Raw genomic sequence first — 24,693 nt, forward strand, 5'->3', positions numbered from 1 at the left:
TTTATTGAAAAACAGAATAGCTACTTCATCAGAACCAACAAACTGGGCAATGCTGTATTGACAGTGAAATATTGGTCTTTGTGTATAATCTTTGGAACATTAATGACTAGCCATAGAAAAACTGTTCATGTTAATATAGGTTATAAATTAAATTCTCTACTCCTCTCCCTATGCCCAATTATAAGCCAACGGTACTTTGACATAGAAGATGGTGAAGTTTAATCAAAGTTATTATTCAAGTCATGAAAAAATCTTCAATACTGGCTATCTTTTATGTGCTTCTGAAGACATTTTGCACAACAATAATGTATTTGAATTTGTTGGAGCCCAAGAAAAATAAGTTTGTTTTACCATTGAGAGCATGCCACTGAAGGAAAGGAGTAATCATCTGCATGGAGCACAATCTGTGTATCATTAACAAATTTCAGAATGGATTAGGTCGTGTGTAAAATTATCAGTCTCTGACTCACCATCAGACAAACAGTAAATTAGTACAGACCAAGTCTCTGGAAAAAGTAAAACAGTACTACCCAAGATACATGACAAAAAACCCAGCTGACCCCCTTTTACTTTTTAAAAATATGTGAATAATGAACTCTAAAGTGTCTCATTTTCAATAAAATGAAGAAGAAAGTTAAAATGAAGAAGAAAGTTAAAATGAAGAAGAAAGTTAAAATGAAGAAGAAAGTTAAAATGAAGAAGAAAGTTAAAATGAAGAAGAAAGTTAAAATGAAGAAGAAAGTTAAAATGAAGAAGAAAGTTAAAATGAAGAAGAAAGTTAAAATGAAGAAGAAAGTTAAAATGAAGAAGAAAGTTAAAATGAAGAAGAAAGTTAAAATGAAGAAGAAAGTTAAAATGAAGAAGAAAGTTAAAATGAAGAAGAAAGTTAAAATGAAGAAGAAAGTTAAAATGAAGAAGAAAGTTAAAATGAAGAAGAAAGTTAAAATGAAGAAGAAAGTTAAAATGAAGAAGCTCTTATAGTATACTGGTATGGAAGACTCAGGAAAGGTGGTGCTTTTTGCCATTTAACAGAGAGGTTGGATGAGAAACCCCAGGAAAGCTGTCTTTAGTCTTTGCCTTTACTTTTTTTGTCCTGGCTTTTCTCTCATTTCATGCAGCCAAGTGGAGATCATTGCAGAGAATGAAGTGTTGCAGTCCCTGCCATGGACGTGGGATGTGCTGGTGAGAGTCATAGCTAAAACTGCAGTCAGTGAAAAGGCTGAGGGATCCTGGAATTTAGGATTAGTTTTTGTATGCAGGAGTAGACTAGGAAGTGTGACTAAAACAGAGCCACAGAAGTCTTTGAAATGACAGCATTCTTTGGTTGAATGAGAAGTTAAATGAAAATTGCATAACTGTTTCCAGGGAGGCCTAGTGAAACAGAGGCTTAAAAAAGATATTGCAGACAGCAAAGGGGAGAGGTCCAATCTACCCTTTGTCAGTAGTAAAGTTTAATATAAAACCATGAGCTAGTATTGAGCTATTGTCAGTCATTTGAAGTCATCCCATGCAGTGGTTACAGGATGTCCTAACAAAGGATTGACACGTTATTCTCAAAAGATTCAATACTTGAATTTATTCATCTGTGACTGGAAGAGAGGGCATAAAAAAAGCACCTTCAGTCTGTACAGTCACTGTCAGTAGCAAAAGTTCTCCTAACACCTATGAGATTGTTTTGTGAGCAACCCACAAAAAATTAGAATTCTATACACTCTTGTACATTACTTTTTTAAGGCCTACATTTATTAGGAAATGGTAAGTAGTGCATATGGCAAAACAGTATGGTCACATACAGCTTCCTGTAGGCATAGATATCCATACCTGATTGTCAGTACCTACACTCTTGGAGTCTGCTTACAAAATGCTCTCCTAAATTCCACAATAACTAGATGTTAAACTGCTTCTTTTCTGGTTTACATTGAGCAACTAATCCTGTCCGATGTCACATGTGGCCTCACACCTTTACAGCAATTCTGAAGGTTCTGTGCATTGGGAAAGGCAGAAACATAAGACTTTGAGATATGACAAACTATATGGAAATTCCCTAAGCCACTGAAAAGCTGGAGAATGCTCTTAATTTTGTTGGAGGTCTAACAATAAGTACAAATGTTACCTTAACTATACCTTCCACAGAAGCATGTGAATTACATTAAGCGAATAAGTGCCATAAATACCTTTTAGGGTAACCCCCACCCCAAAACATAAGAATCTAACCAGGAAAAGTTCATAGTATCTACCATCTGTTGTATAGCCTTTCAGATATAAAAACAAGAAGAGGAATGATTAATTTGATGTCATCGCCTTGTCTTTGTAACAAAGCATATCTATAGCAAAAAGTGCTTTCAGAGTGTGCCAGGAAAATGATAATATCCCTTTTAATTAGGTACTAATGTAACTGATAAATTTACCAATGACTTTTACTTCTTCTCCTTTCCAGACAATTCAAAATAGGAAGGAGAGATTTTCCTCAAAGGAAGGAATCCCTACAACTAGATGCAAGATAACTTCATCTGGAGACAACAAAGCAAAATATTCTGGTTTCTGCCACATTCACACTCAGCCAACTGGAAGATCTTTCTCCCTTGACCTTTTAGTTTTTAAGTACTAGACTGACATTATATTACTAGCATTATATTACATTTACTAGAATGAAGACAAAATTGTGTTACAGCTTCAAAGGGCATCTATTTTATATGCAAAAAAAGGTAAAAAGATCTGTCATCCAGTCTCCTTGGCACCTGAATTGTTGTATTGATTTCACAAAAAAATAAGTAATTAAAAAAATTAAAAGGAGGAGACATGGTCAGTTTTGTTGTGTATCTTCCCTTTAAAATAAGAAAACTTAGAAAAAATACTACAATGTTATGAGACTACTTTGCAGATATAAATAACAGCATTCAAAGTCATATTGGTACTCACCCAGTAAATGCCTGGACTGCATAAAGCTTGGAAGCATCCAGGGAACTTCCACTTACTAACCGAGCCTTTAATAGAGACCAAAAAAAGGACAGTTACTTGGTTGCTTTTAGTAAGCTTGGGTCAGAATTTAACTGCATCAAACATATAAGACATATGAAAATGTTTAGCAGGGTCAGCTCCAGGCCAAAGCTAGAATAGCTATTCCTTTGGGATACATTTTGGTAGCATTCAGCATTTAGTGAAACACACTGGAAGAACCCATGGGAAGATAAGGTATTGCTTCCCAAATGCTGTTGTCCTTTAAGTCCTATAGTGAATGCAGTGTTGGTGATAATTAGAGGCAAATATGAGATATCATGTTTGACAGCAGCAGACCCCTGTGTTGGCAATTATGATAAGCACAACAGTGAGGGTTATCCTGTTTATAAATGCAACACATTTGCAATACACTCAAAGGAGAACAAAAGAGTGGAAAGCTGGGAAAAAAAACCATGCAGATTTCACAACTAAAATGAAGGAACAAAATAGGTCAAAGAAGTCACAAACAAACATCAACAAAATACATGATCCCTATAGCAAATAGGTGATTTTAAACCTTTTCATCCACAGAACCGCTATCTGAAAGAGAATTGGGAAGAAGGGGAATATAGGTTAGACAAAACAGACTCTGAGAAAATATCTTATGCCATAAAAATCTATCACTGTTTTAATCTGGATTCTGTAGACCAGAATCTTATGAAAGACTGTGTGGATAGTATATAATCTACATACTGTGTCCCATCTCCACATGATTTTTAATTTCATTGTTTTTTTAAAATATATTTTTAATATTAATGAATATATACTGCAACTGCAGTGTTTGAAAAAAAATAATGGTCTATTTTCAAGGAAAAGGAAACTGTTTCTACCAAGGATATAAAAACACCACAGCCCCTGCTCCAACTCCTGAAATGTAATTATTCTATCACAGCTACTCATATAGTGATAGAAATTGTCCCCAATGCCAATAGAAGAGCTACATTTGTGAAAGTATATGACATATATAATTCTATATTGCCTAATACAAAACCATGATGTATTCACATTTACTACCAGACAGAAAATATTTGCTGATAGAAATATCTACCCCTTTTTTATTCACTTTCACATTTTATAGTACAGTGCATACATGAAACTGTTTTAATTGTCACCTTACTGATCTTTCCACTTTTTTCCCCCAAAGGGAGGACACATTCTATGAACCCTTTAAATACTTAGGGTATTTTTGAGGTGTTTGGAGATATCTCAGGTTATATACATTACAAAATAATAATTTACATCTTAAATGTGTGCCACATTTCATTTTTAAACCAGTTTGTCTGCAAGAAAATATCACATTCAAATGCATATATAAAAAATATGCTGGAAAATGTAAAGCTGAATACAGTACAGCAGTGACAATCCAGGGAACTAAAAGGCTCTATTATGCCACTAATTTAAAGGCTAATTATGTGATCAAAGCAAAGCACATGCACAAGAATGGGGAGAATAGAAACTGGAGACAAACTGTTCAAAACATGTTTTACAGGTCAAATTATATCTGATTTTGTATTATTCAAAAAGTTTAAAGAGGATTGAGCTGCTAGGTATTAGCAGTGTCACAACACCAAATTGGAATCCACAGAAAATCCAGCTATGCAACAGTCTCTTCTCCTTTGTGAGACCACAAAATTTGTCATTTTCCTGTGCTTGAATACAGATCTTAGCTGTTGTGAACAATCCTTTTAGAAAGAGTACGCCTAAAAGAATGAACAATAGCTACTTGACCTGAGGCAAAATAATGCTCTGAGTTTTACATAATATTAAATTAAAACTCTTATTAATAGTAAACTCCACAATTTAGTGAAAGTACAGTAAGCACATCTCTGTGCACCAAGTATATCTGCTTGATATGCTGTGAATTGGTAATTTTCATAGTTCATCTCCTGAATATAAATGGACATGATATCAATTTCTATTTTCATGTTTTAGAAAAATTCATTAAGGTATCTTGCTGCTGGGATGTGAACTATTCTGATGTTTTCACTTCAAAACTTCCCTACCCTCTCTTCTGAAACGGCAGAACTTTCATTTAGCCTCAGAAATTAATTCTTGGCTAAATGAAACTATAGTGTTTCAGTTGTCAAATTATCCTCATTTGACTGAGCAGATTTACAAAAATGAGTTTACTCTTAAAGTATCTTTTTTAAATTTATTTATTTGTGAAATGTATTTGTCTGACAACATCAGATATGACTGGCTACTCTTTCTCCACGAGCACATAAAGAAGATTTGGACAACCATATGATCCAACTGTCCCACTACAAAATTACTACAGCATTTCATAAGCAGGGTGGGAGCAGAGCCAGGAGTAATGAGATGACTGGAACGGGGCTGGCTGGAAATAGAAATATACTTTTATGAGGGCTAAAGAAAATATGAGGAATAGTTAAAACCAGAGTGTTGGAACAGCATCTGCTCCAATGAGTGAGAGAAAAGGCAAGAGAGCAAATACCAACAGGACTCTAAGTAGGAGAGACTGACACTGCATGAATTCTCACACTTGTGAAAAAGGAAAGGTCCAAAAGGTGAAGAGAAATGGGGGGGGCTGAGGGGAGTTTTAAGCAAGAAGTTTTAAGTAAGTTAAGAAGCCTCATCATTATCTGTTCATGCAACCTACACCTTCTTTCTAGAAGGTCTAATCAAAACACTGGTAATTCTGCCACGTAAAGATACATAATAAATCTCACATTATGTGGAATGCAATTTTTAAATAATGTGAAGGTACTTTGCTACAAGATGTCTAAAGAATCACATGAATTCTATGTTTAATTCACTTGTTTAGAAAGTTATTTTAGAAATTGTTGAGATTTGTCTTCCACACTAAATAGAATCTTGTATTTCAGAGCATGAGAGATGGACATATGAAATTTTCCTTACTTCTCTTGGGTCTCAGCCAACTTCATCAAATTTCACTATGCTTCTTTTACTGGAACCTAGTTGTGCCTCAATTTAGGAAGGAGAGTGACAATCAAAAATTAGGGAGAAAATGTGGTTTTTAACTTGCTCTTCTTTGCAGTTGCTACATACAAAAAAACCAGACAAAGAAACAAAAAACCCCCACCTATCTAATGGTCTCTTTCTGAATAGAAATTGCATAAAGCAGACAACTGACGCAAATTTCCCAAAAAGAAATCTTGAGAGCATCTCCTATTTTGTAACAAATGACTGCATCTTCAGAGACTAAATTAGTTTGAAAACTTCTTCATTGTTTACTGCTTCTTCTGAACTCACCATGAGTGAAATAATCTGAATTGTGCAAGTGTTCTCTGCCTGTATGAGAGCACCAAGTCAGGAAGTGTCCAGAGTCACCAAGCACTTCACTTTAGTAGTCGTTAGGCTACCAGAATAGACAGGAACATTCCTTGATGTAGATAAGAAATGAACTGTGATTATGTAAGAGACCATTGAAGGTATTTTCAAATCAGAGATTCAAGGCCAGACATCTCAGATTATACTGCTGAATGACAATGATTTACTTAAAAGAGTTTATCTTCATATAACTCATTTCTGTCATACACACATCCAAAAAACTAACCTAAAAAAGTTATGAGTGTACTAGGAGCAGTGTAAACAGCAGTTGATTTAGTTAACCCTATAGGATACTTATTTTATTTGAATTAGTTTGCTCCTTAGATTTTTAAGTGAAAATTCACTACATTCTGGAATACCAGTAACTGCCTTCATGTTATGCCTCTATACCATATGCCGTTTTAGATAACAAGAGTGTGTTTTACTAGAATTATAGGAAAATTCCAAGGAGTGATAGTGCTCCTTAGTTGTTGCTATTTTATCTCTGTGCACTCCACATATACACACTCATGTAGTGGAATGACAAAGTGCAGGGTGGTCATCTGACTGCATACTACTGAACATTATATTTACAAATATTAAATATTGAAGGCAAAAGGAAAATGCTTCCTGATCCCTTTTTTTAAAGGCAGTTAATTATATTTAATTAGGTAACTAGTAATGAAATTAGTTAAAATTAGTCTTTAAATTTCCATTAATAAATTTCAGGTATTAAAAAGCTGAATAATATTTAGCATAGCCACTAAATCCTGACTTCTGTTGAAAATGGTTCACAAGTATCCACCGAGGTAAGTTCATCCCCAGATGGTGAGGATGGGGAGGTGGAGCGAAAGAGGCTTATTTGGTATTCTTTCAGCACCCTCAAATAAGCCCCCAGGTTATTCTCTATCCCCGTATCAGTTTAAACCAAGGCTAAGTAAAATTTCCAACAAGTGCTTATTAATGCTGCATAATTACTATTTGAACTTAGTCTGAAAACTAACAGATCTTAGAAAAGTTTAACTTTACATGGTTCTCAATTGTTTGCAAATTAAATCATGGTCTAATTTATTCATTTTTTGTAGCAATGTTGCCATCTGTAATTCACCACACAACACAGGAATTCATCATACAAGATAACAAATTCCTATATCCAAACTTCTGAGAAAAAAAATCTGTGAAAGATGCTGAAAAGGCAGATTCTTCCAGTATGAAATATATATTAGCAATGAAGATGTAGAAGTGAACCTAGAGACCTCTGCTTTTGTAGCTTGTGATACCATCAGAAATACAACTGGACAATAAGCCTTATCCATCAGCAGAGATAGAGGTTTGAATGGTTCTGTCCTCCCTCCCCATCATAATGATCCTTCAAGGCTTGTGTCATTATTTCACTTTTACATTTTTCTGAGCAGCAGACCATAGTCCCAGTACACTCCTCTTTCTTTAATGACTGCAAAAATTGAGTTCACCATCACCCCCCGCCACAGCGCAAGAACTGTAATAAGGTTCTAAAAATCTAAGCTGTTAGGAAAGGCCAGGATGGAAATGAATCAAACCCTTGATTTTCCACTCCTGGAAGTGTGTGTAATTGCATAACACTAAATTGGAAAAAGAATTAAAGTTCATAATTCTTTCCAAGTACCATTTCAATCTTTAGTTCTGTGGCTGCGAGAATGTCAAACTGACTGATAATTACATCATTCCTGGAAGCAAACCCTTCAGACAAAATACTTGCTGGAATTAGGTAACAATACAGCTGTTCCCTGGAAATAGCATGTGTAAAGTCCTTGTCTTCAGAAGTAGTTTGTAGGCTGAGCTGGGCAATTCTAATCAGCATGTATTGCTAAGAAAGGGAAATAATGGAGGAAATACCATGTTCAAATAGAAACAGCACGTTAAAGAAAAAAAATTGTCTGCCCAAAACAATGACACAAATTAAGCCATGCTAAAATAATAAATGCTGTACCCACAAGCTATTATTGCCACTGCAGAACAGAACATCATGCTGTACAAGCCTAGAGGATGTTGTATTGCTGGAGTTTGTTCTAGGAAGATACTGTATAACGCTTGAAAGACAATATTAATGCTAGCACATCACGAGAGATGAGTGATGCTTGTCTGACAAAGAGAAGGTCAAACTTGAATAAAGCTTGGCTGACAGGAGAAATAGAAGAATTGCTGCTAGCACTTTACTAGCAGTGATGTAGAAAAATTACTAGCGGATACATTGAGAGCCAAACAGGAGGTCAGTTTGGTGAAGATGAAAAGTGCATTTGTGTCTTTATTAATAAACTCGTCTGCAAATCTGAAACAAAAGGACATGCTTTAAGATCATCTCTGGCACTTAGATATTGAGTCCCATTAGACTTCAAATGGCTTTTTTTTCTACTGTTTTTCAACAGCTATTAGATTCTTCTACCAAATTCTGGAATTTACTTCTAAAAGAATAAACTGTCAAGAGAACTATTTGATTACAGAATGTGGTGGTCTCAAAAAACTACCATCCTCTTGAAGACCATGTTTTCTTGAAAGTCTCTGGCTCATCTGAGTGATAAGAAGTAAAAGACAGTGTGCATTTTAAGCAATCTCTTCTAACCCCAGGAAACATCAGTATGACAAGGCATACATTACCCATAAAGGACAAAGAAGCATATCTTACCTCCTTCAATACATATGATAACAGTACATGTAACCAAGTAATTAGTTATTTGCTACGAAAGCAAACAGATAATTGATTATTGCAAATCTTTCCATATCACACAGCTAGCAATGCCACCAAGTGTTTCACTTGGTGAAACTGTATCACAACTGTATCATAGTCCTGCAAGCTGCAGTCTCGTTGCATGACTTCCAAAGAAATCCAAGCAAATAGCCCCTTGGTTTGACACTATGCCTTTTAAAGTTCCCAAAGAAAATTCCACTGTTTGCAGTATCCTCCTTGCCTTAGGGATGCAGAGGAGCATCAGCTCCATCCTGTTGGTGCTAAATGAAACAGGAAGACCTACAGGATAAGATTAAAAACTGCTTTAGTTATACTCATCCATTTTATAAATATTCTTCTCTCCTGGTTTATTTTGCATTCACTAATAGTACATTCATCACCTCTGTCTCTTCTTATTCCATCTTGGTCTATGTGCAGCTGAAGGACAAGGATTCCTCTGCTGAGGCTGCAGTTGCACTGGTGATACTCAGAGCTGTGCATAGTTTAGGGGTCTGGGACAGCATTGACAAATCACTTGCTGCTGTATCAGCAGCAGCTCCAGAGAATCTGTTGATGTATTAAGTCAGCAGTTGGTTCTTTACTACTACTAATTTAGTGAAAACAGATTACAGTATTGCCTGTGTTTTCATATCTTCTGGTTAACTTTTATCTTTTTAGACACCATATTTTTTATCATAACATCAAAACATTTTAAAATGGCTCTATCAGCAACACAACTGTGAGACATGGGCTACCTGGAAAACCTTCTCTTTACACAGCTTTAATAAAAAGATTAGTAATTTTTAGTGGACTGAGTAAGAGTTTTACACCAGTTAAGCGCAGAAGAAAATTCTTACAAAAATGGTACTTATTAAACAACACAAAAGTGCAGGTGTCTTTATGTATGCATTGATGTTTTTTGATAGAATTAGTTACATGTAAATCAATCCTGTCTTTATTTTCCAATTTACTAAAACTTCTGATCATGCAAGCTACCTGAAGAATACTCTCCACTCATCAAGGAGTCAAACCTCATGGTTAACAAAGTTTCATGAGTTTCAACAATAATTTTGTATCAGCAGGAAGTGGAGAGGTTTTGGATATTTTCTGCTATTTAGAGTTCCAGGGAGCACAACTCTGTAGGTGCTCCACTGACCACCTGGAAAATGTGCATAAGGAATAAGTCTGGTACCTGTTCCATGAAAATAATCAGAATGTCCCTCTGGGAGCAAAACAGAGAATCTCTAATTTTCACACTTTGTTATAATATTCTATTTCACCAATACACCAGAAGAAGATTTAAGCTTATTTATGAATTTGTGTTTTCCAAATCATTACATCTTTTAAATGCATGTCTGGATATTTTTTCAGCCAGTTGCTTTAATGAGATTCCTTTTATCCCGAAACTGCATTACAAAATGATGCAGTACTATCTTTACTTCTAAAATACAACAATCTAAAGAAAATGGTTGAAGATTTTAGAAATAAAAATAGGAAATATTTTTTAATCTTGGCGATATAATATTGCCTTCATTTTTACAGCAAAACCAATATAAAAAAGACCTTGGAACTGACACTCATGGTCAGCTTTCCTCTTACTTCTATCAAATTTAAGTTTGTTTAAGCACAAAAAGAACAGGCAAATTGCATGAATATTTATCAATTTACATGAATTCTAAAGTCAGAGACAATAGTGTTAAATTGTCTCGTTTTCAAAACTCTCAGTAGCAGAGAGTTTCTTCTTTTATGAAGGAAACTAGCAGTTTTAGTTAATTATTTTTCTTAAAACCAGAAGTCATTCTCTAAATAGAAAATATTTGGGGTGGTTTGCTTTGCTTTTTTGTTTTGTTTTGGTGTTTTGCTTGTTTTTAATAAACAGCCAAAATACAGATTCCTGCTAAACCTTACTGACTAAGGATGTGAGGGGCTTTGTGTGTTTTGGATTTATTTTTAGTTTTTTCTTTGGTTGGTTTTGGTTGGGTTTTTGTATGTGTTTACTTGTTTGGTTAGTTTATTTGAGTTTTTTTTTATGATTAAAGAATAGGTATTCTAGCAAAAGGGCATCTGGTAGCAATAGAATTTTTCTGGAATCTGAGGCTGTTACACAACTGTAGTTGTGACACACGTTTCCCTAATTTAATGCACACTGATTCAGCAGGAGTTACTATACTAAATTAAACTGTTGATCTTCAATCTTTTTGATAACTATCCTGTTTACAAAGAGAGGCAGGATTATAATCTAAGATTTTATGATAAGAATGAATACTGTAACTACAGAATTAAAGTAAAATAAGCCATGAGAACACTATTATGTTTTCTGAAAGATATATTAAACAGGTTTTTTAAATAATTTTACTAAGAATCAGTGGGGAAAAGCTAACTTCTCATATATCGGAATTTGCTTTATTTGAATAGTAAAAGTTTTAAGATGATGATCAGAACTCTCAGTGTAATTTTCCTTACTCTAATCCCTCTTTTGACAGACTGAACATGTAGCAAGCAACTAATACAGAGCATCCTTCCATGAAGCCCTTACTTTAGAGTAGTTGATGAAGGTAACTACTCGATCTTTCTTCACAGACAAGAGACGGACATCTTTATCATTAACTGATTAGATTTCCTCTCATAAGTTTTCTAAAGTAACCTTTCTACAGTCCTATCAATCTCAAGCTGAACACACTGCCATTTCTGTTTTAAGTCTCTGATATCCCTTTTCCCCATCAAAGAACAGAAGAGAAATAGGAAGGGAAGGGTGTAAAGACTTATGCCTGACTCTGGAGTGATATCAGGAGCAGGAAAAAAATGCAGAGACTCTTGTATGTTATGAAACAAGCATATGAGACTCAGTCAAATCAATGTACTTTGGTTCATCTACACCACCCTGACTGAATTCATGGAGTGGTTAATAATTCTCTAGAGCACTATTTTACATCCTGTAATATTAGTGGAACATTTTCAGAGTGCACACATATGCATGCATATGCATATATGAAAAAGGATTTTCTAGAATTTTAGCTAAGCAGGCTGAGTGCAAGAATATATTATATTTATCAGTTTCTACCCACATAATCTGAAAATGTATTTTGTTCTCCCCCCCCTACAGCTTCCTATTCTACAAAAAAAAAAAAAAAAAAGGAAAAAAGAAGGAGTTAAAGGAGTTAGACATATCCATCATTTTGTTTACCAACACAAACATAGTGCTGGGAAAGGAAACAAAGATAGCTGAAAAAATTGGATTATTAAATTCTGTAGTTCATTCAATACTGCACCAAAATAGACTTCTTTACTCACAGTAAATCTTGTTTCCTCAGTACTACCCATCTATTCAAATGTACAGCAAGGGTAACCACTTCTTCCCCAGCCTGCTTACACAATACATCTGCTCCATTGTGACCATCTTCTGATGCCAGCACAGAAGGGAATTTACACTGATGAAGACTCCCTGTAATCTGCCTGTTTACATTATTTATATATGAAGGGAAGAGCAACAGATTAATCAACTTCTGTTGAACAGTATTATGCCCCCAAATCCAGCTCTTTAGAGATGATACATTATGGGAATATATTATTCTTAAACATTGCAGATGAACTATATCGGCCACACTGAATATACAATCAGTCCTTATATTAATTAAGTAATTCATCACTCCTGGTGGGAAAAAAACCAAACAAACCATAAAGAAATGAGATGTGGGAAAATAAAATCTTGTACCACTGAATACTGTGGTACCAAGACTTTGAAACAGAACAGAAAACCTTGAGGCTTGCTATTGCTGTTACCTTTTATTAACTCTAAGTGTTTTTCTCTGGGCTATTCTTTCCCAATGATGCAAAGACTAATTACAGGATGCTCACTCATTAACTTTTTTCCCCACCATCAGAGTAGGCCTGAGATTAGAAAGATGAGAAATGCCACTGGGCTCAGTGAAGGAAAAGCATCGCAAAAAGATCACATAAAAAAAAGTTTCCTTCATTACTTTGTACAGGGTGATGCTAAACTTACAGAAAACTTTGTGTAGCCACAACTCTGCTTCAAGCCTTCCTGGGGGGGCTTCTGGTGAGTGTTTACAGTGAAGTGACCCTGAAGTGTATAAGCTATGTCAACACTATAACAACTTAAAGCTGTATTAGTTCAAGACACCTTGTTTAAAACTAATTACACCTAAGCTTTCAACAGTGCCACAACACCATTATATGTTAAAGGGTAAGTGTAAATTAAAGCTAATATTCAATTTTTTAACAACAAAATACTTGAAGAAATGAGGTGTAGTGAGAACAGAAGGGTCTTATAGATTTCAAAGAATTACCACAAGACGACAAACTGTTCCTTTTGTTATAACAAAAGCAGACTGATCAAAAAGGGGAAAAGATGACTGTTATCAGCAACCTCTTTTATACTGTCTTAGGAACAAGACTGACTGGCAGTAGCTGTTACTACTGGTCAGTGAAGGAATAAGCAGCTCATTTTAGCACAATACATACAAATATACTTGTCCTATCTTTATTAATTGCTGCAGTATCTTATACACTAGAATTCTATCATCTGTCTAGACATCCTTCCCTTCCCCAGCCTGCACCAGCATCCTGAGAAGGAACTTTATTTTCAAGGAAAAATACCCCACAAACCCGAACACAACTCTCAAGATGTTAATCAGTCGACATAATTACCTCAAGCAATTAAAAATAAGATGGGATATACATCTACTTTCCATTTTTTTTTGTACAAACAGTAGTCCTTTCTTAAAGCCAACTTCCCAACACAGTTTATGTAGACTGTGTGTAGAAGAACTCTTTAATATCTAAAAGCAATTTAACTTGTAACAGGCCACCAACAAATATGAAATTTCCATGACCAAGATAATGTTTTTTTCTATCCTGTTTCCACCTGAATGGCTATAAAATTACTGATTTGTTTACTAAACAATACCAGATAAATTGATTTTCATCTGGACCACAGCACTGATCAAGTCCAAATTCAAGATTTATATTCACATAACAAAACCAGAACAATACTATTAACTATTAGTTACTACTAGCTATCAGTTACCAGTATCTGGGTACCTATGCAAGTGTATTAAAAACAAACATGATGGAGGTAAGACATAAAGGATACAAAAGTCTTGAGTGCCACAAGACAAGATCAGATTAACTTCTAAAGCCTATACTCTTTGGGGAAATACACCTAACTCAGGCAGTTCTAGCAAACAGTTATTATTTAAAAAGCCAGAAAAGGTGTCAAAATAAGAAAATATATATTTGTTAAAAAAAAATCCAGACATAATTTGAATAAACAGAGATTGAGATATGCATTGAAATAAGCTTACTTATTTTACTGGTAGTTTTTCTTAATATAGAACAAAATGACCACACCACAAGGGTAGTGAGGTAATAGATTACTGGTTCCTTTGGTTTCAGATGTTAGCAAGATAACAGTATTGATCTCATATTTGATCTCTAAGTTCTGTTCTCCAGTCAGAAATCATTAAATGTAATACAAATGCTTGCTATAAAACACTAGAAACACTTTCACCCAGTGCTAGAGAGGCAGTTCCAGTCACTGGGCCCTGTCCTCTGCCTGGCCACTGTATGTATGTACAGAGTAAGATGAGTTCACTCACCTTGACACCAGAAGCAATCTATGGGTTACTCTGTGGCTGAAAATTCAGACCAAAGGCTTTTAAAAATCTGTCTGATTTTTAAAATCTGGTATATCAAATGATCACCAAGATCTTCCTCAACGAGATGAAGAAGTTATTGCTCACAAACTACCATTCATAGAAAGAGACTAAGTTACCATTAAAAACAACTCAGAAGAAGGCATGCAACTCTGAAATCTTATCCAGAGAGATAGTTTTGTCAGCAGAGAAAATGATGCTTATTCTAAGGCACCTGTAAAAGATAATAAGATGGGTGGAATAAAAGAAGACACTAGGGAAGAAGAAAGCTAGAAAAAAACAAGTGAGGAGTGGAACAATGAATAAAAAGGTAAGTTATTCTTGATTACAATGTACAAAGAAACAAACCACTGGCTAGCATTTCTTTGATATTTTTCAAGCCATCAATCCTTCTATTAATACACACCTGTCATCACAGTGTCTCTATATCCTTACAGAACTTTAAATCCAAGGATTACTCATGTACCACTCATGTCTCCTCTCATTCATATAACACATTAAGTCACCCCAGTATATTTCTGAAAGTATATTGTAATAAATAACACATAAGCAATCAGCCCACAGTGTACTTTTTCTCACCAGCTAGAGACAGAGAATAGAACTGTCTGATGGGGTTCTTGTGCACTAATAAATTATTTATGTACCAAAGCTTCATTGACCTTACCTCATGCATTACTAGAATGAAAATCATATCACTCCTTTGTATTAAATTGGAGAACTAACACTGCTGTATTTTCAGGTTACAACTCTGCTTGGCCAGGTTGTTGTTTACCCGCTCCTGCCTACATGGAGGGATGAAACAATTCATTAAAGAATAGATTATGTTTTGGATATATAATGAAGATTAATTCAAAGAACTTGTTTTCTTGATAGTACTTTTCCATCCAAAAGTAAGAAGTGGGAAGCTGACTGTGAATGAGTTATGGGGTAACAGTAAAAAAAAAAATAAACCCATTCATAAAAGTCATGTAAACCCTGGAGTGTCTATTAGTCACTTCTCTTGAAAGTTATTATTGCTCCAGCAAATATTAAAATGAAGATAAAAAACCTCAAACTACTATTTGCTTAAATACTTGAAACTACTATAGCCAAACTATTATTTACTTAAATGATAAACTAGGTATTTGGACATGCATGAATTCACACATAAAGAAGAGAGGGCAGGTTGTGATAACTTAGAAGTTACAAACTGTACATGTTGTGAATTTTGTAGAACTCCTCTAAGAACTGATTTATAAGATGTTCTTTCCCACAATAATGTGCAATTCAAGTAGTAAACAGAAGATGAATATATTTTGTATTAGTGGACAAACTGACATTAAGAACATATCCTTCTTCAAAGGCTGCATACAAAGAGTTCAAAACTGCATTTCCTTATCACAGAACAGCTGAGGCTGGAGGGGAACTCTGGAGGCCTTGTCTAAGAACCCTGCTCAAATAGGACCACCCAGAGCAGAATGCCCAGGACCACACCCAGATGGCTTTTGACTGTCTCCAAGGGTGGAGATTCCACTGGATTTCATTATCTGTGAATAGACTGTCTATAATACCAGTTATCCAGCTCAGTAAAAGCAAGCTGAAGGTAAAATAAGGGACTATTTGGCTCCAATAATACTGCATGCTACTCAGCAGAAGTTGTTCTTCAGGCAATATGTTCTTTCAGTAGGTTGCTCCAGCTAGAAAAGATATTTTGAAAGTTTTAAATTCTGAACAATTGTTGAATGTTCTGCAGACATAAATGAAAAAATATCATATTCATCCACTAGACATAAAAACATGAAAGACTTTTTGTTAATAAGTGTTGCCAGATATGCTAGAGGACCTGAAGATACACTCTTACCAAACCAGTTAGTGACTGCTGAGGCAGAATCCCTGACTGAAACACGTCCTCCTTGTTGGCATGAAAAACAGAGTGTGAAGGGAAAACAAAACTGCTACTCAAGAGTCAACACATACTGTTTTCAGAATAAGCTGAGAAGTAGTGGGCTGTACCAGTTCATCTGTAAATTCTCCTTAGCCACTTGCTGTATTCCTTTTCTCCTTTATAATAATTTATATTATTTTATTTGTGGAAACAAAAATGGAGGTCCTAGTATGACATCTTATAACCATGCAGACACATGTTGCCCAGAGACTACATCCAATAATGTATTTTCATAACCTGGCCTTGGTGTCAAATGGGTTCTCTGTAAATATAAGAAATACTTCAGCAATTCAGAAGGAAAAAAATAAAAAGAGACTGAAAGACTTTCACCTGCTGGGTTAAAAGTAGAATCTAATTTATAGAAATGATTGCATGAGATGTAACATCAAAGTTAGTTCTTATTTTCTAACAATGTACACAAATGCACAGACTTTAAATAGTGGAACCAATTTGAGTTTCAATATTTTGGATCTTCCTTGTGTGCTATCTTCAATTATGTCCTCAGACCTTCATATTCTTATTGTACTACAACGACCAGGTAAAGTGACTGTGATTCCCCTCTCTCATGCCTCATAAAAATCAGGAAAAAATAATGAAAATATTAATTATTGATAGCTGTTTCTTCATATATATACACCATCTAATGTCTAACACACTACTGTAAAAAAATACCTGCAAAGTACAATTATACGATCTAGTGTCATTATTTGAATATAGAAGTAGACTTTAAAGTAAACTCTACCATTAGCAATATTTAAATGCTTGTGTAACAGACTTTCAAGTTGACTATATGTTTATTGTAAATGTAGTTGTTCATGTAGCAAAGAAGCTCTATAGTAGCTCACGCTTTGGATGCTCATTACTACGAAATAAAATCTTTGGCTACAGGCACAATTTTTCATCTTTAAAATGAATGTATTAGATAATCACTTTGCCAAGGTAGATAAAGAAAGCAAAGATTCAGTCAAGGTGACAATTACCATCTGGCCAGCTACCGTAATTATTATGCTCCCAATTAAATGCACATGCAATATTATTACATTACCATTACGGTGTATGTTAATATTGAACATCACCAGATTTGTGTATTATTAGAGGTATTAAAGTTATATATATGTCTGTCTGGTTTGAAGTCTGACAATACATCTGTGTCAACACCCTCTGTGAGTTAAGTTCTTTACTCTTCATACATGGATGCTACGATCTACACTCTTTAGTCTTTCCTCTGCACCCTTCTCTCTCCCAGTTTTGGGGACTGACTACCTGTCTGAGTGCTTCCTTAGAGTACAAATAAGGACTGAATTAAAATAAGGACAAACATGAAATCAATTTAGACTTTCCCTGTTGTAAGTACCTAATAAATTGCCCAGACAATGGAGAGCAGTGCTCACCAGGGTGAATATAGAACCAACAATGCCTTGAAAACTGCTAAAGAAAGCAGGGTAATGTCTGAACACTCTAAATTGAATGCATACATTTATAAATCTATAAGAAAACCAAGAACAGTGTGCCATTTAGTTCTTTTTTTTTAAGATTTAAGTCTTGTGAAATCTAATTTTGAAATTACTGAAGTTCAGAGCAATACAATAACCTACAAACACGTTTGACTAAACATGTTCAGAAAATTCTTTCAAAACAAACTTGTGAAATTTTAGCCTTTTGACTTCTATGGAACTATTTCACCTCATAAATAAAACCAGACAGAAGCAGAATTTTTGCCACCAAATTCAGTGGAAGCAGGATTAAGTACTATACAAAAATTAACATCCAACTTTAGTGAGAACAATGTTTTACTTAGAAGAGTATTAAAATATTATTACCTCCAGCAAGAATCTTCTCTTCCAAATCATTCATTTGTTTCTTGTATGCTTTTAAAGCAGCTTCTTTGAATGATGGCCGTATTCTTTTTTTCTTTGGAATTTCAATAACTGTCTCTGGGACATTCTGATTTTCATCTTCTCTTATTTCTACCTCAGGAACCACATCACTTTCAACTTCCAATATCTCTTCACTGATCACGCTGTCAAACTGTGTGTCATATTGCTCCTCTGGCAGCATTGCATACGGAGTTTCATACAAAGACTGCTCCAGTTCATATTCTTGGACTTGCTCACTAGTTTCACTACTATTAGTTCTGTTTTCTAGTTTAGCAAGCACCTGTTCCATTACTTCTACATAGTCTGTTTCATTCTCCCCAGATGGTTCAATTAAGTCTTCCTCATACTCAGCTTTGTAGCAATAAGGCTCAGCATAAACATCAGAATCGAGTGTTGTACTTGACTCGTTTGCAGTAGACTGAGATAAAGTTCTAAACCTTCCCATAAAAGATGATCCACTGTCTTCGTATCCACTTAAACTTTGTGTGCTTTTATTCCAGACTACTTCTAAAGCTGACTTAGCACGTTGAAGTGTAGATCCAAATTTAGGAAAGCTGAAAGCCTTATCAGAAAGGTCTATGCTCAACCGGCTATGCCACGATTTAGGGGCTGTTTCTTCTGAATCATCACTTGGTAGTTCACTCTGACTTCGGTACATCATAGGCAATCTGTTTTGATTTTGATAAGAGGACATAGAATTTGTATCCTGATAATCATCATATTGACCAGTCCACTGACTTTGTGTTTCACTATCAAGGCCTGGACATGATGGAGAAGTACCATCTAGGGTGAAATCATAGCTTTCAGTATCATACTGGAGGTCAGAACCTTGGCCCTTTCCAAAATCCGTCTGTTGATCTGAAGGGCTGCTCATATCATACACAAAAACTTCCTGTGTGGATGTGTCTAGGCCCAAATCTGCCCCTTGTTCCAACTGATTCCAGTCTTTCCACGGGGAAAGATCATCATGTAAAGCAAGCTGAGTATCACTATAGTGGTTTCTGTCTCCAGATGCACAGATCATTCCATTGCTTACTCCACTATCAACAGTTTCTATGTTTCCTATTTCGTTTTGCTCCGGATGCTGTTCCATGTCTTGGACAAAAGTCTGTTCCTGGGAGCTGCCATACCAGTTTGTAGAATCATCTTGCCTTCGTTGCCAAAGTTCTCGATCAGAGGAAGACAATAGCGAACTGCCATTTGTTCTGTTAAAATACTGGTTTTCTGAAAAATCCTCAGAGTAAGACTGACACAATTTTGAGAAATCCGACTCTGAACGGCTGAGCTTTGGTGTTGCAAAGTCATTCTGTAAGTGCCACAAAGGAGTCATGTCTGAATAATAGGCCTTTGATTGTTTCTCCAGATTGTCAAATTCTGGTGACTGATTGCCATAACTTCTATTTGAAAAGGTGCCATTGTCAGCAGTTCTTTTAAGGTCTTTAGTGTTTGGGGACTCAGTAATCCCCTTTGTAGTGCTTGTTTTTATTTGAAATGCTGATTTAGATATCTTTGCATAACTGTTCTTATTTATATCTGATTCCAAGTCTTTATCACTGTCAGGTGACTCCCAGTCATGCATTTTAGATTTTGTCTCCACAGTTAAAAGTTTCATATCCATACTTTCATATGTCTGAGAAGAAGGTAGTCCTCTTTCTTTTTTGTCTTTTATGTCATGGGAAAATATATCTGTAGAAATTCCAATGCCAGTTCCCTTAAGTTTATAAGACTTTTTTAAAATCAAATCTCTCTGTTGTGACGACTCAAAGTAAACAAGAATGGGTCTTGGCTTTGCATTTGGACAGTCTCTTTGTTGCCCCAATCTTTGGGCAAATTCAATTTTAATAGTGCTTTGTGCCTCTGAGAAGCCCATTTTATCTATCAGTATTTTGTAAACTATGCTTTCAGTTTTTTCCAGTCTCTCTTCAGGCACGTTTAGAAACCTAAGACTTGCTTTGTTTCCTGGATGGCCTATCTGCTTAATGTAGTCATGGATGTCCCGGGTTTCTCTTCTGGACTGTACAAACCCCGTTCGCAACTGTTCGATTTCATTTTGCACAACTTCGACACTGCTGGAAATTTCATCAATGGATTGTTTCAGAGCATTAACGTGCCCTCTTAATTCAGAGAGTTCTGTTTCAATTTGACTTATTCCCTGAAGCTCTTTAAAGATCATTTCCATAACATCGTGGGTTTGACTAATACAACCTGTCGAACTAAAGCCAGGTTCAAGAGTATTTGATTTCTGGTGACGTCCAGTTCTGTCCAGAGATTTACTTCTTAATCCCCATGTTTTCTTCCATGTACTTAGTTCAGAGTCCGATGAGACACATTCTTGGCTCTTTTTCCATTTCCTCAGTTTTCTTAAAGCTCCCAGTTTCAGTGTGTGCAAAGTGCGTTCCCCGTCTGAACTTCCATCGGACGGTGCGAGGCTGCTCAAGCTTTTCCTGTTGCGTCTCACAGGCATCGTGTGAGATGAGTATTCGTTCTTCTTGCTATTACTTTTTATTTCACTTAAAGAGTCAGAACACGAGCTATCATTTGAAGACAGGTCTTGAACTATATCTTCATTATCAGTGTGTGCTACCAAAACACGCCTTTGCAGTCCATTGGCAATAGCAACTCTGTAACTGAACGTTGGCGAAAGGGAAAATTCTCTATTGCTTTCCTGTTCTTCAGTTGATAAGTTGCGAGCAGATGGGCACTTGGCAATCTTTTTAACGGTGCTTTTTAAAGTATTTGAAAATTTTGGATTCTTTGTATGTCCAATCTGAGTAAAGTCTTGTTCCTTTTTGCTCTGACAACTCTCTTTCCTTTTTGTACTATTTCCCGATTTCTTTGTAAACATTCCTTTGCGGATCTTATATATGTAAGATGAGATCAGGCTCTTTAGGAGGGCAGAAACCATGGAGTGTAATTTATTTCAAGCTGTTTCCACAAAACACCATTTTTGATCCAGACAAGTATTTGTATCTCCAACAGGATCATCATCAGTGGGGACCATATCCATATAAACTATTGTTGCTCTGGAATAATTTGACAGAAAAATACAAAAAAAAGGGAAAAAAAAAAAAAGAAAAGAATCACACATCTGCTTGTTGGAAACAAAATCCTGCAGGGGTTTTGTATGTCTTGCAAAATCTCCCTCTGTTGTTCATGGCTTCTTGAAGTGTCTAAAAAGGAGGGAATGATGTTACAATGGCTGCCAAGCAAACTTATCATTCAATAATACTGATGTTGTTTTAACTAGGTTACAATGGAAACACAGATGATTCCCCATAATTGTCTGAACAGATTTTTTCATGAATAATTGAAACTGAAAACAGTTCTAGAAGAATATTTTTAACATAAATGAATAAGCTATACTTATTTACAGACTTCTTCCTCCACTTTAATTCTCTGACTTTAACAGAAATATTCGTATTAATGCTCTGTGTTTTCTTTCAGAGTAATGACATTTCAATTTAGATCCATACGATATACAGCAGTGATCAAAAAACAGACAGGGAAGCAAGTTGTTACTATCTAGTAAAACAGAAGTAGAAAGTTCTCTCTTGCTTTATCTTTTGGACCAAGGTTGGATTCAGATATAACAAGTGAGTATTGTATCCAAGAAGTACTGTTCTATCTTGACATTGGATTATTCACATGACTATGGTTTGGGAAATAAATGCTTTCTTTTAATATCAGACTTTAACAAGGTCTGGTAAGCCAGGACTCAAAAGTAAGCATATCTTCTTTGTTTCTTTTCTTTAAGAAGTAAAAAAAAAAAACAAACAAAAAAGGCATATAAAATAGCAGAAAATCTTAATGACAACTGATGGACCTTCTCAACTAGGTTACTAAATTTGACATTGTTCTGGTCACAGAAAGAAAACATCAAACCTATACAAAACAATATACAGATATGATTTACAGTTGCAGGATGGAAACAGGTGCCATTACAACAGGAAAGCTGTTTGATCTAAAAGAAGACTAAGAAAAGATTTCATGAGGTATCTGGAAGCTTCTATTCCATAAAACAAAAGCTTGTATTCTATAGAAATGTGGTCAACATGCTTTAAACATGTAAATGTATTTTTGTACAGTATATCATTTACCTCCCAGTTTCATTGCTGCGGAATAAAAACAAGACAAATAGCTCAGAAAAATCCAACAAAGAAGTTCTTAAAATGACCATTTTGGTTTCTAAAGCAGCTAAAAATTCTTTGGCAGAATATTATTTAGATACATGGTATATGAAGGGTTAAAAATTGCTCTGTGGTGTCTTCAGAGGCACAAAGAATATGAACTGTCCTTCGTGTCTGCAAACAGCATGGCACTGTGTGAAACATTATGGAACACTCACACACCTCAAGATCTAGTCTTTGCATAACATGGTTTGTCTTTACTGATCTTACTGTTAAACTCATGCAATGGTCAATAATAAACACTAACCACTGATTCACACTGCAGCAGCAAAATGCACTATGCTGCAGAAAGCACAGGGAGAACTGCTAAAAGCCTGGTTGGCTTCTGGAATCCTGGAACAGAGGATGTAAACAGACTTATATCTTTTCCAGTTATAACAAAATTGGAATGCAGACCAAGAGCAAGCAGAACAAGAATAAACAACATTGTTCATCCTTTCCAAAGTTACTACCTATTATTTTATAAAAAGCTGAAATATCTGTTGGATATGAGTCACGTTTATAATGTATCATCAGCACACCCCTTGCCATTTCTTTTTCTTGTAGGCTTATGCCTGAAGTCAGAGTATTAAGAGTGAATTAAGAGCAAGCAATGTTTGGAAGCAAAGGCGTGCTCAATGTGACTGCATGCAATTTTCAAGGAGTGCAAATGGTATCTCTCAGAGTATTGCACAGCTTTCACTACAGCCAAGGTTGCCTGGTTTTCACATATTATTAGTAGCGAAAGGAACCATCCTGGGACACTTTTCAATGTCAAAGGTACGTTTCTAGGTGTAGAAACACTTGTTAACAATTCAGCTCTTACACTGAATGTTTGTAACCATTTATCAAATAGGATTTAAGTGTGACTGCCTGCCTTCTATACCCACACAGAAATAGATTTTTAAATGCCTTCTTATATAAAGTTCACTTGGATAACTTGGACATTCTTCAAATGACTTCAAACCAAGAACGAATAAACAAGCTAGAAGGCTTGTTTCCTGTCTCAGCCTAAAAACATCAAGAAATAATGAAGTTATCACTGGAATCAGGAATATTTCCATTCATTTTAAATAAGCTTTAATGCTTCTCTGTAGAATAATCTTGATTTCGTAGTCAGTCAGATATATATATATGTTTGACCTACTGTCTAACTTATGCTTTTTATCAGAGATAATTGAAAGTATTACAAGTAGGTACACATTCAGCACTCAATTTGTCAGAAACCCAGTTTCTGACAATGCCATAGTCAATTAAAAGCTATACTGTTACAAACACAGGGAGATCTGCTAAATGGAGCAGATTTATGTTCTCTCATGCGAGTTCTATTCCATCTCAGCTGTATTAGTCATATGATCTGTTAATCAGTTTACAGCCTACCATTGCACTGTCAAAAACTCATTTTCTAAAATTGTCTATCTACACACAGAATCAAGTTTGAGTCATTATAGGGCTCATCCATTGCTTTCTGTAAAGATTTACATGGGTTGTTCTTAATATTTTAAATCAGTGTAGGTTAAAACTTTAGAAAATAAGGAACATTCTTTTAAGAAGCACATAGGACTAAGTAATTATTTGAATGATCTGAAAGCTGTCATTCGGATATTTTCTGGTTTTATTCAGGTCTCCCAATAAGCCATCAGGACCCGATTTTTAAAATTTTTACTTTCCTTGTTTATTGAATTAAAACAATTTATATTATAAAGATGAACACCATTGAATTAACCCATTCTAAGCATAAGGAATCAAGCTGAAATGATACAGTAATGACGTATGGACTTTATGCTAGATGGTTATAGAGCAGGAAACTGGAAAGTGTTATGAACCGTGAGATTAGAACTAAAATAAATTGTTAATGGGCTTCTTCTATAAAGAAAGGACACAATGGCACTTCCATCAACTTTTTACCCACAGCAAGTCTGAAAATAGACATTTGCCAATCAACATGATGGTGAAAAGGTAATTTGGATACTGTTGACAACAAAGCATTGTCAAAATAAATATGTCAGTTGGAAGCATCACTTATAAAGGATTCTTTTCCAAGTCTAAAACTAATGCG

At 35.3% G+C, this 24,693-nt stretch overlaps 1 protein-coding gene across 6 annotated transcripts in view; it reads right to left on the reverse strand.

The window, feature by feature from the left end:
• UNC13C (unc-13 homolog C) overlaps nt 1-24,693 on the reverse strand; it is a 176,185-nt gene that overhangs the window by 110,901 nt on the left and 40,591 nt on the right. For 3 of the 6 annotated variants that reach the window (XM_051797188.1, XM_051797185.1, XM_051797189.1), the window contains exons 2-4: nt 18,412-21,491; nt 3,515-3,537; nt 2,920-2,984 (exon numbers count right to left, since the gene is read on the reverse strand). In XM_051797188.1, the coding sequence (XP_051653148.1) occupies nt 2,920-2,984; nt 3,515-3,537; nt 18,412-21,373 (3,050 nt within the window). In that variant the 5' untranslated portion in view covers nt 21,374-21,491. Of the gene's footprint in view, nt 1-2,919; nt 2,985-3,514; nt 3,538-18,411; nt 21,639-24,693 lie in introns of all 6 variants that reach the window. The other 3 variants (XM_051797187.1, XM_051797186.1, XM_051797190.1) reach the window with 2 other exon arrangements.

Source organism: Manacus candei, unplaced genomic scaffold, assembly GCF_025592945.1.
Source record: "Manacus candei isolate 608988 ecotype Guabito, Panama unplaced genomic scaffold, ASM2559294v1 h1tg000046l, whole genome shotgun sequence".
In the NCBI taxonomy this organism is placed as follows: Eukaryota; Metazoa; Chordata; class Aves; order Passeriformes; family Pipridae; genus Manacus; species Manacus candei.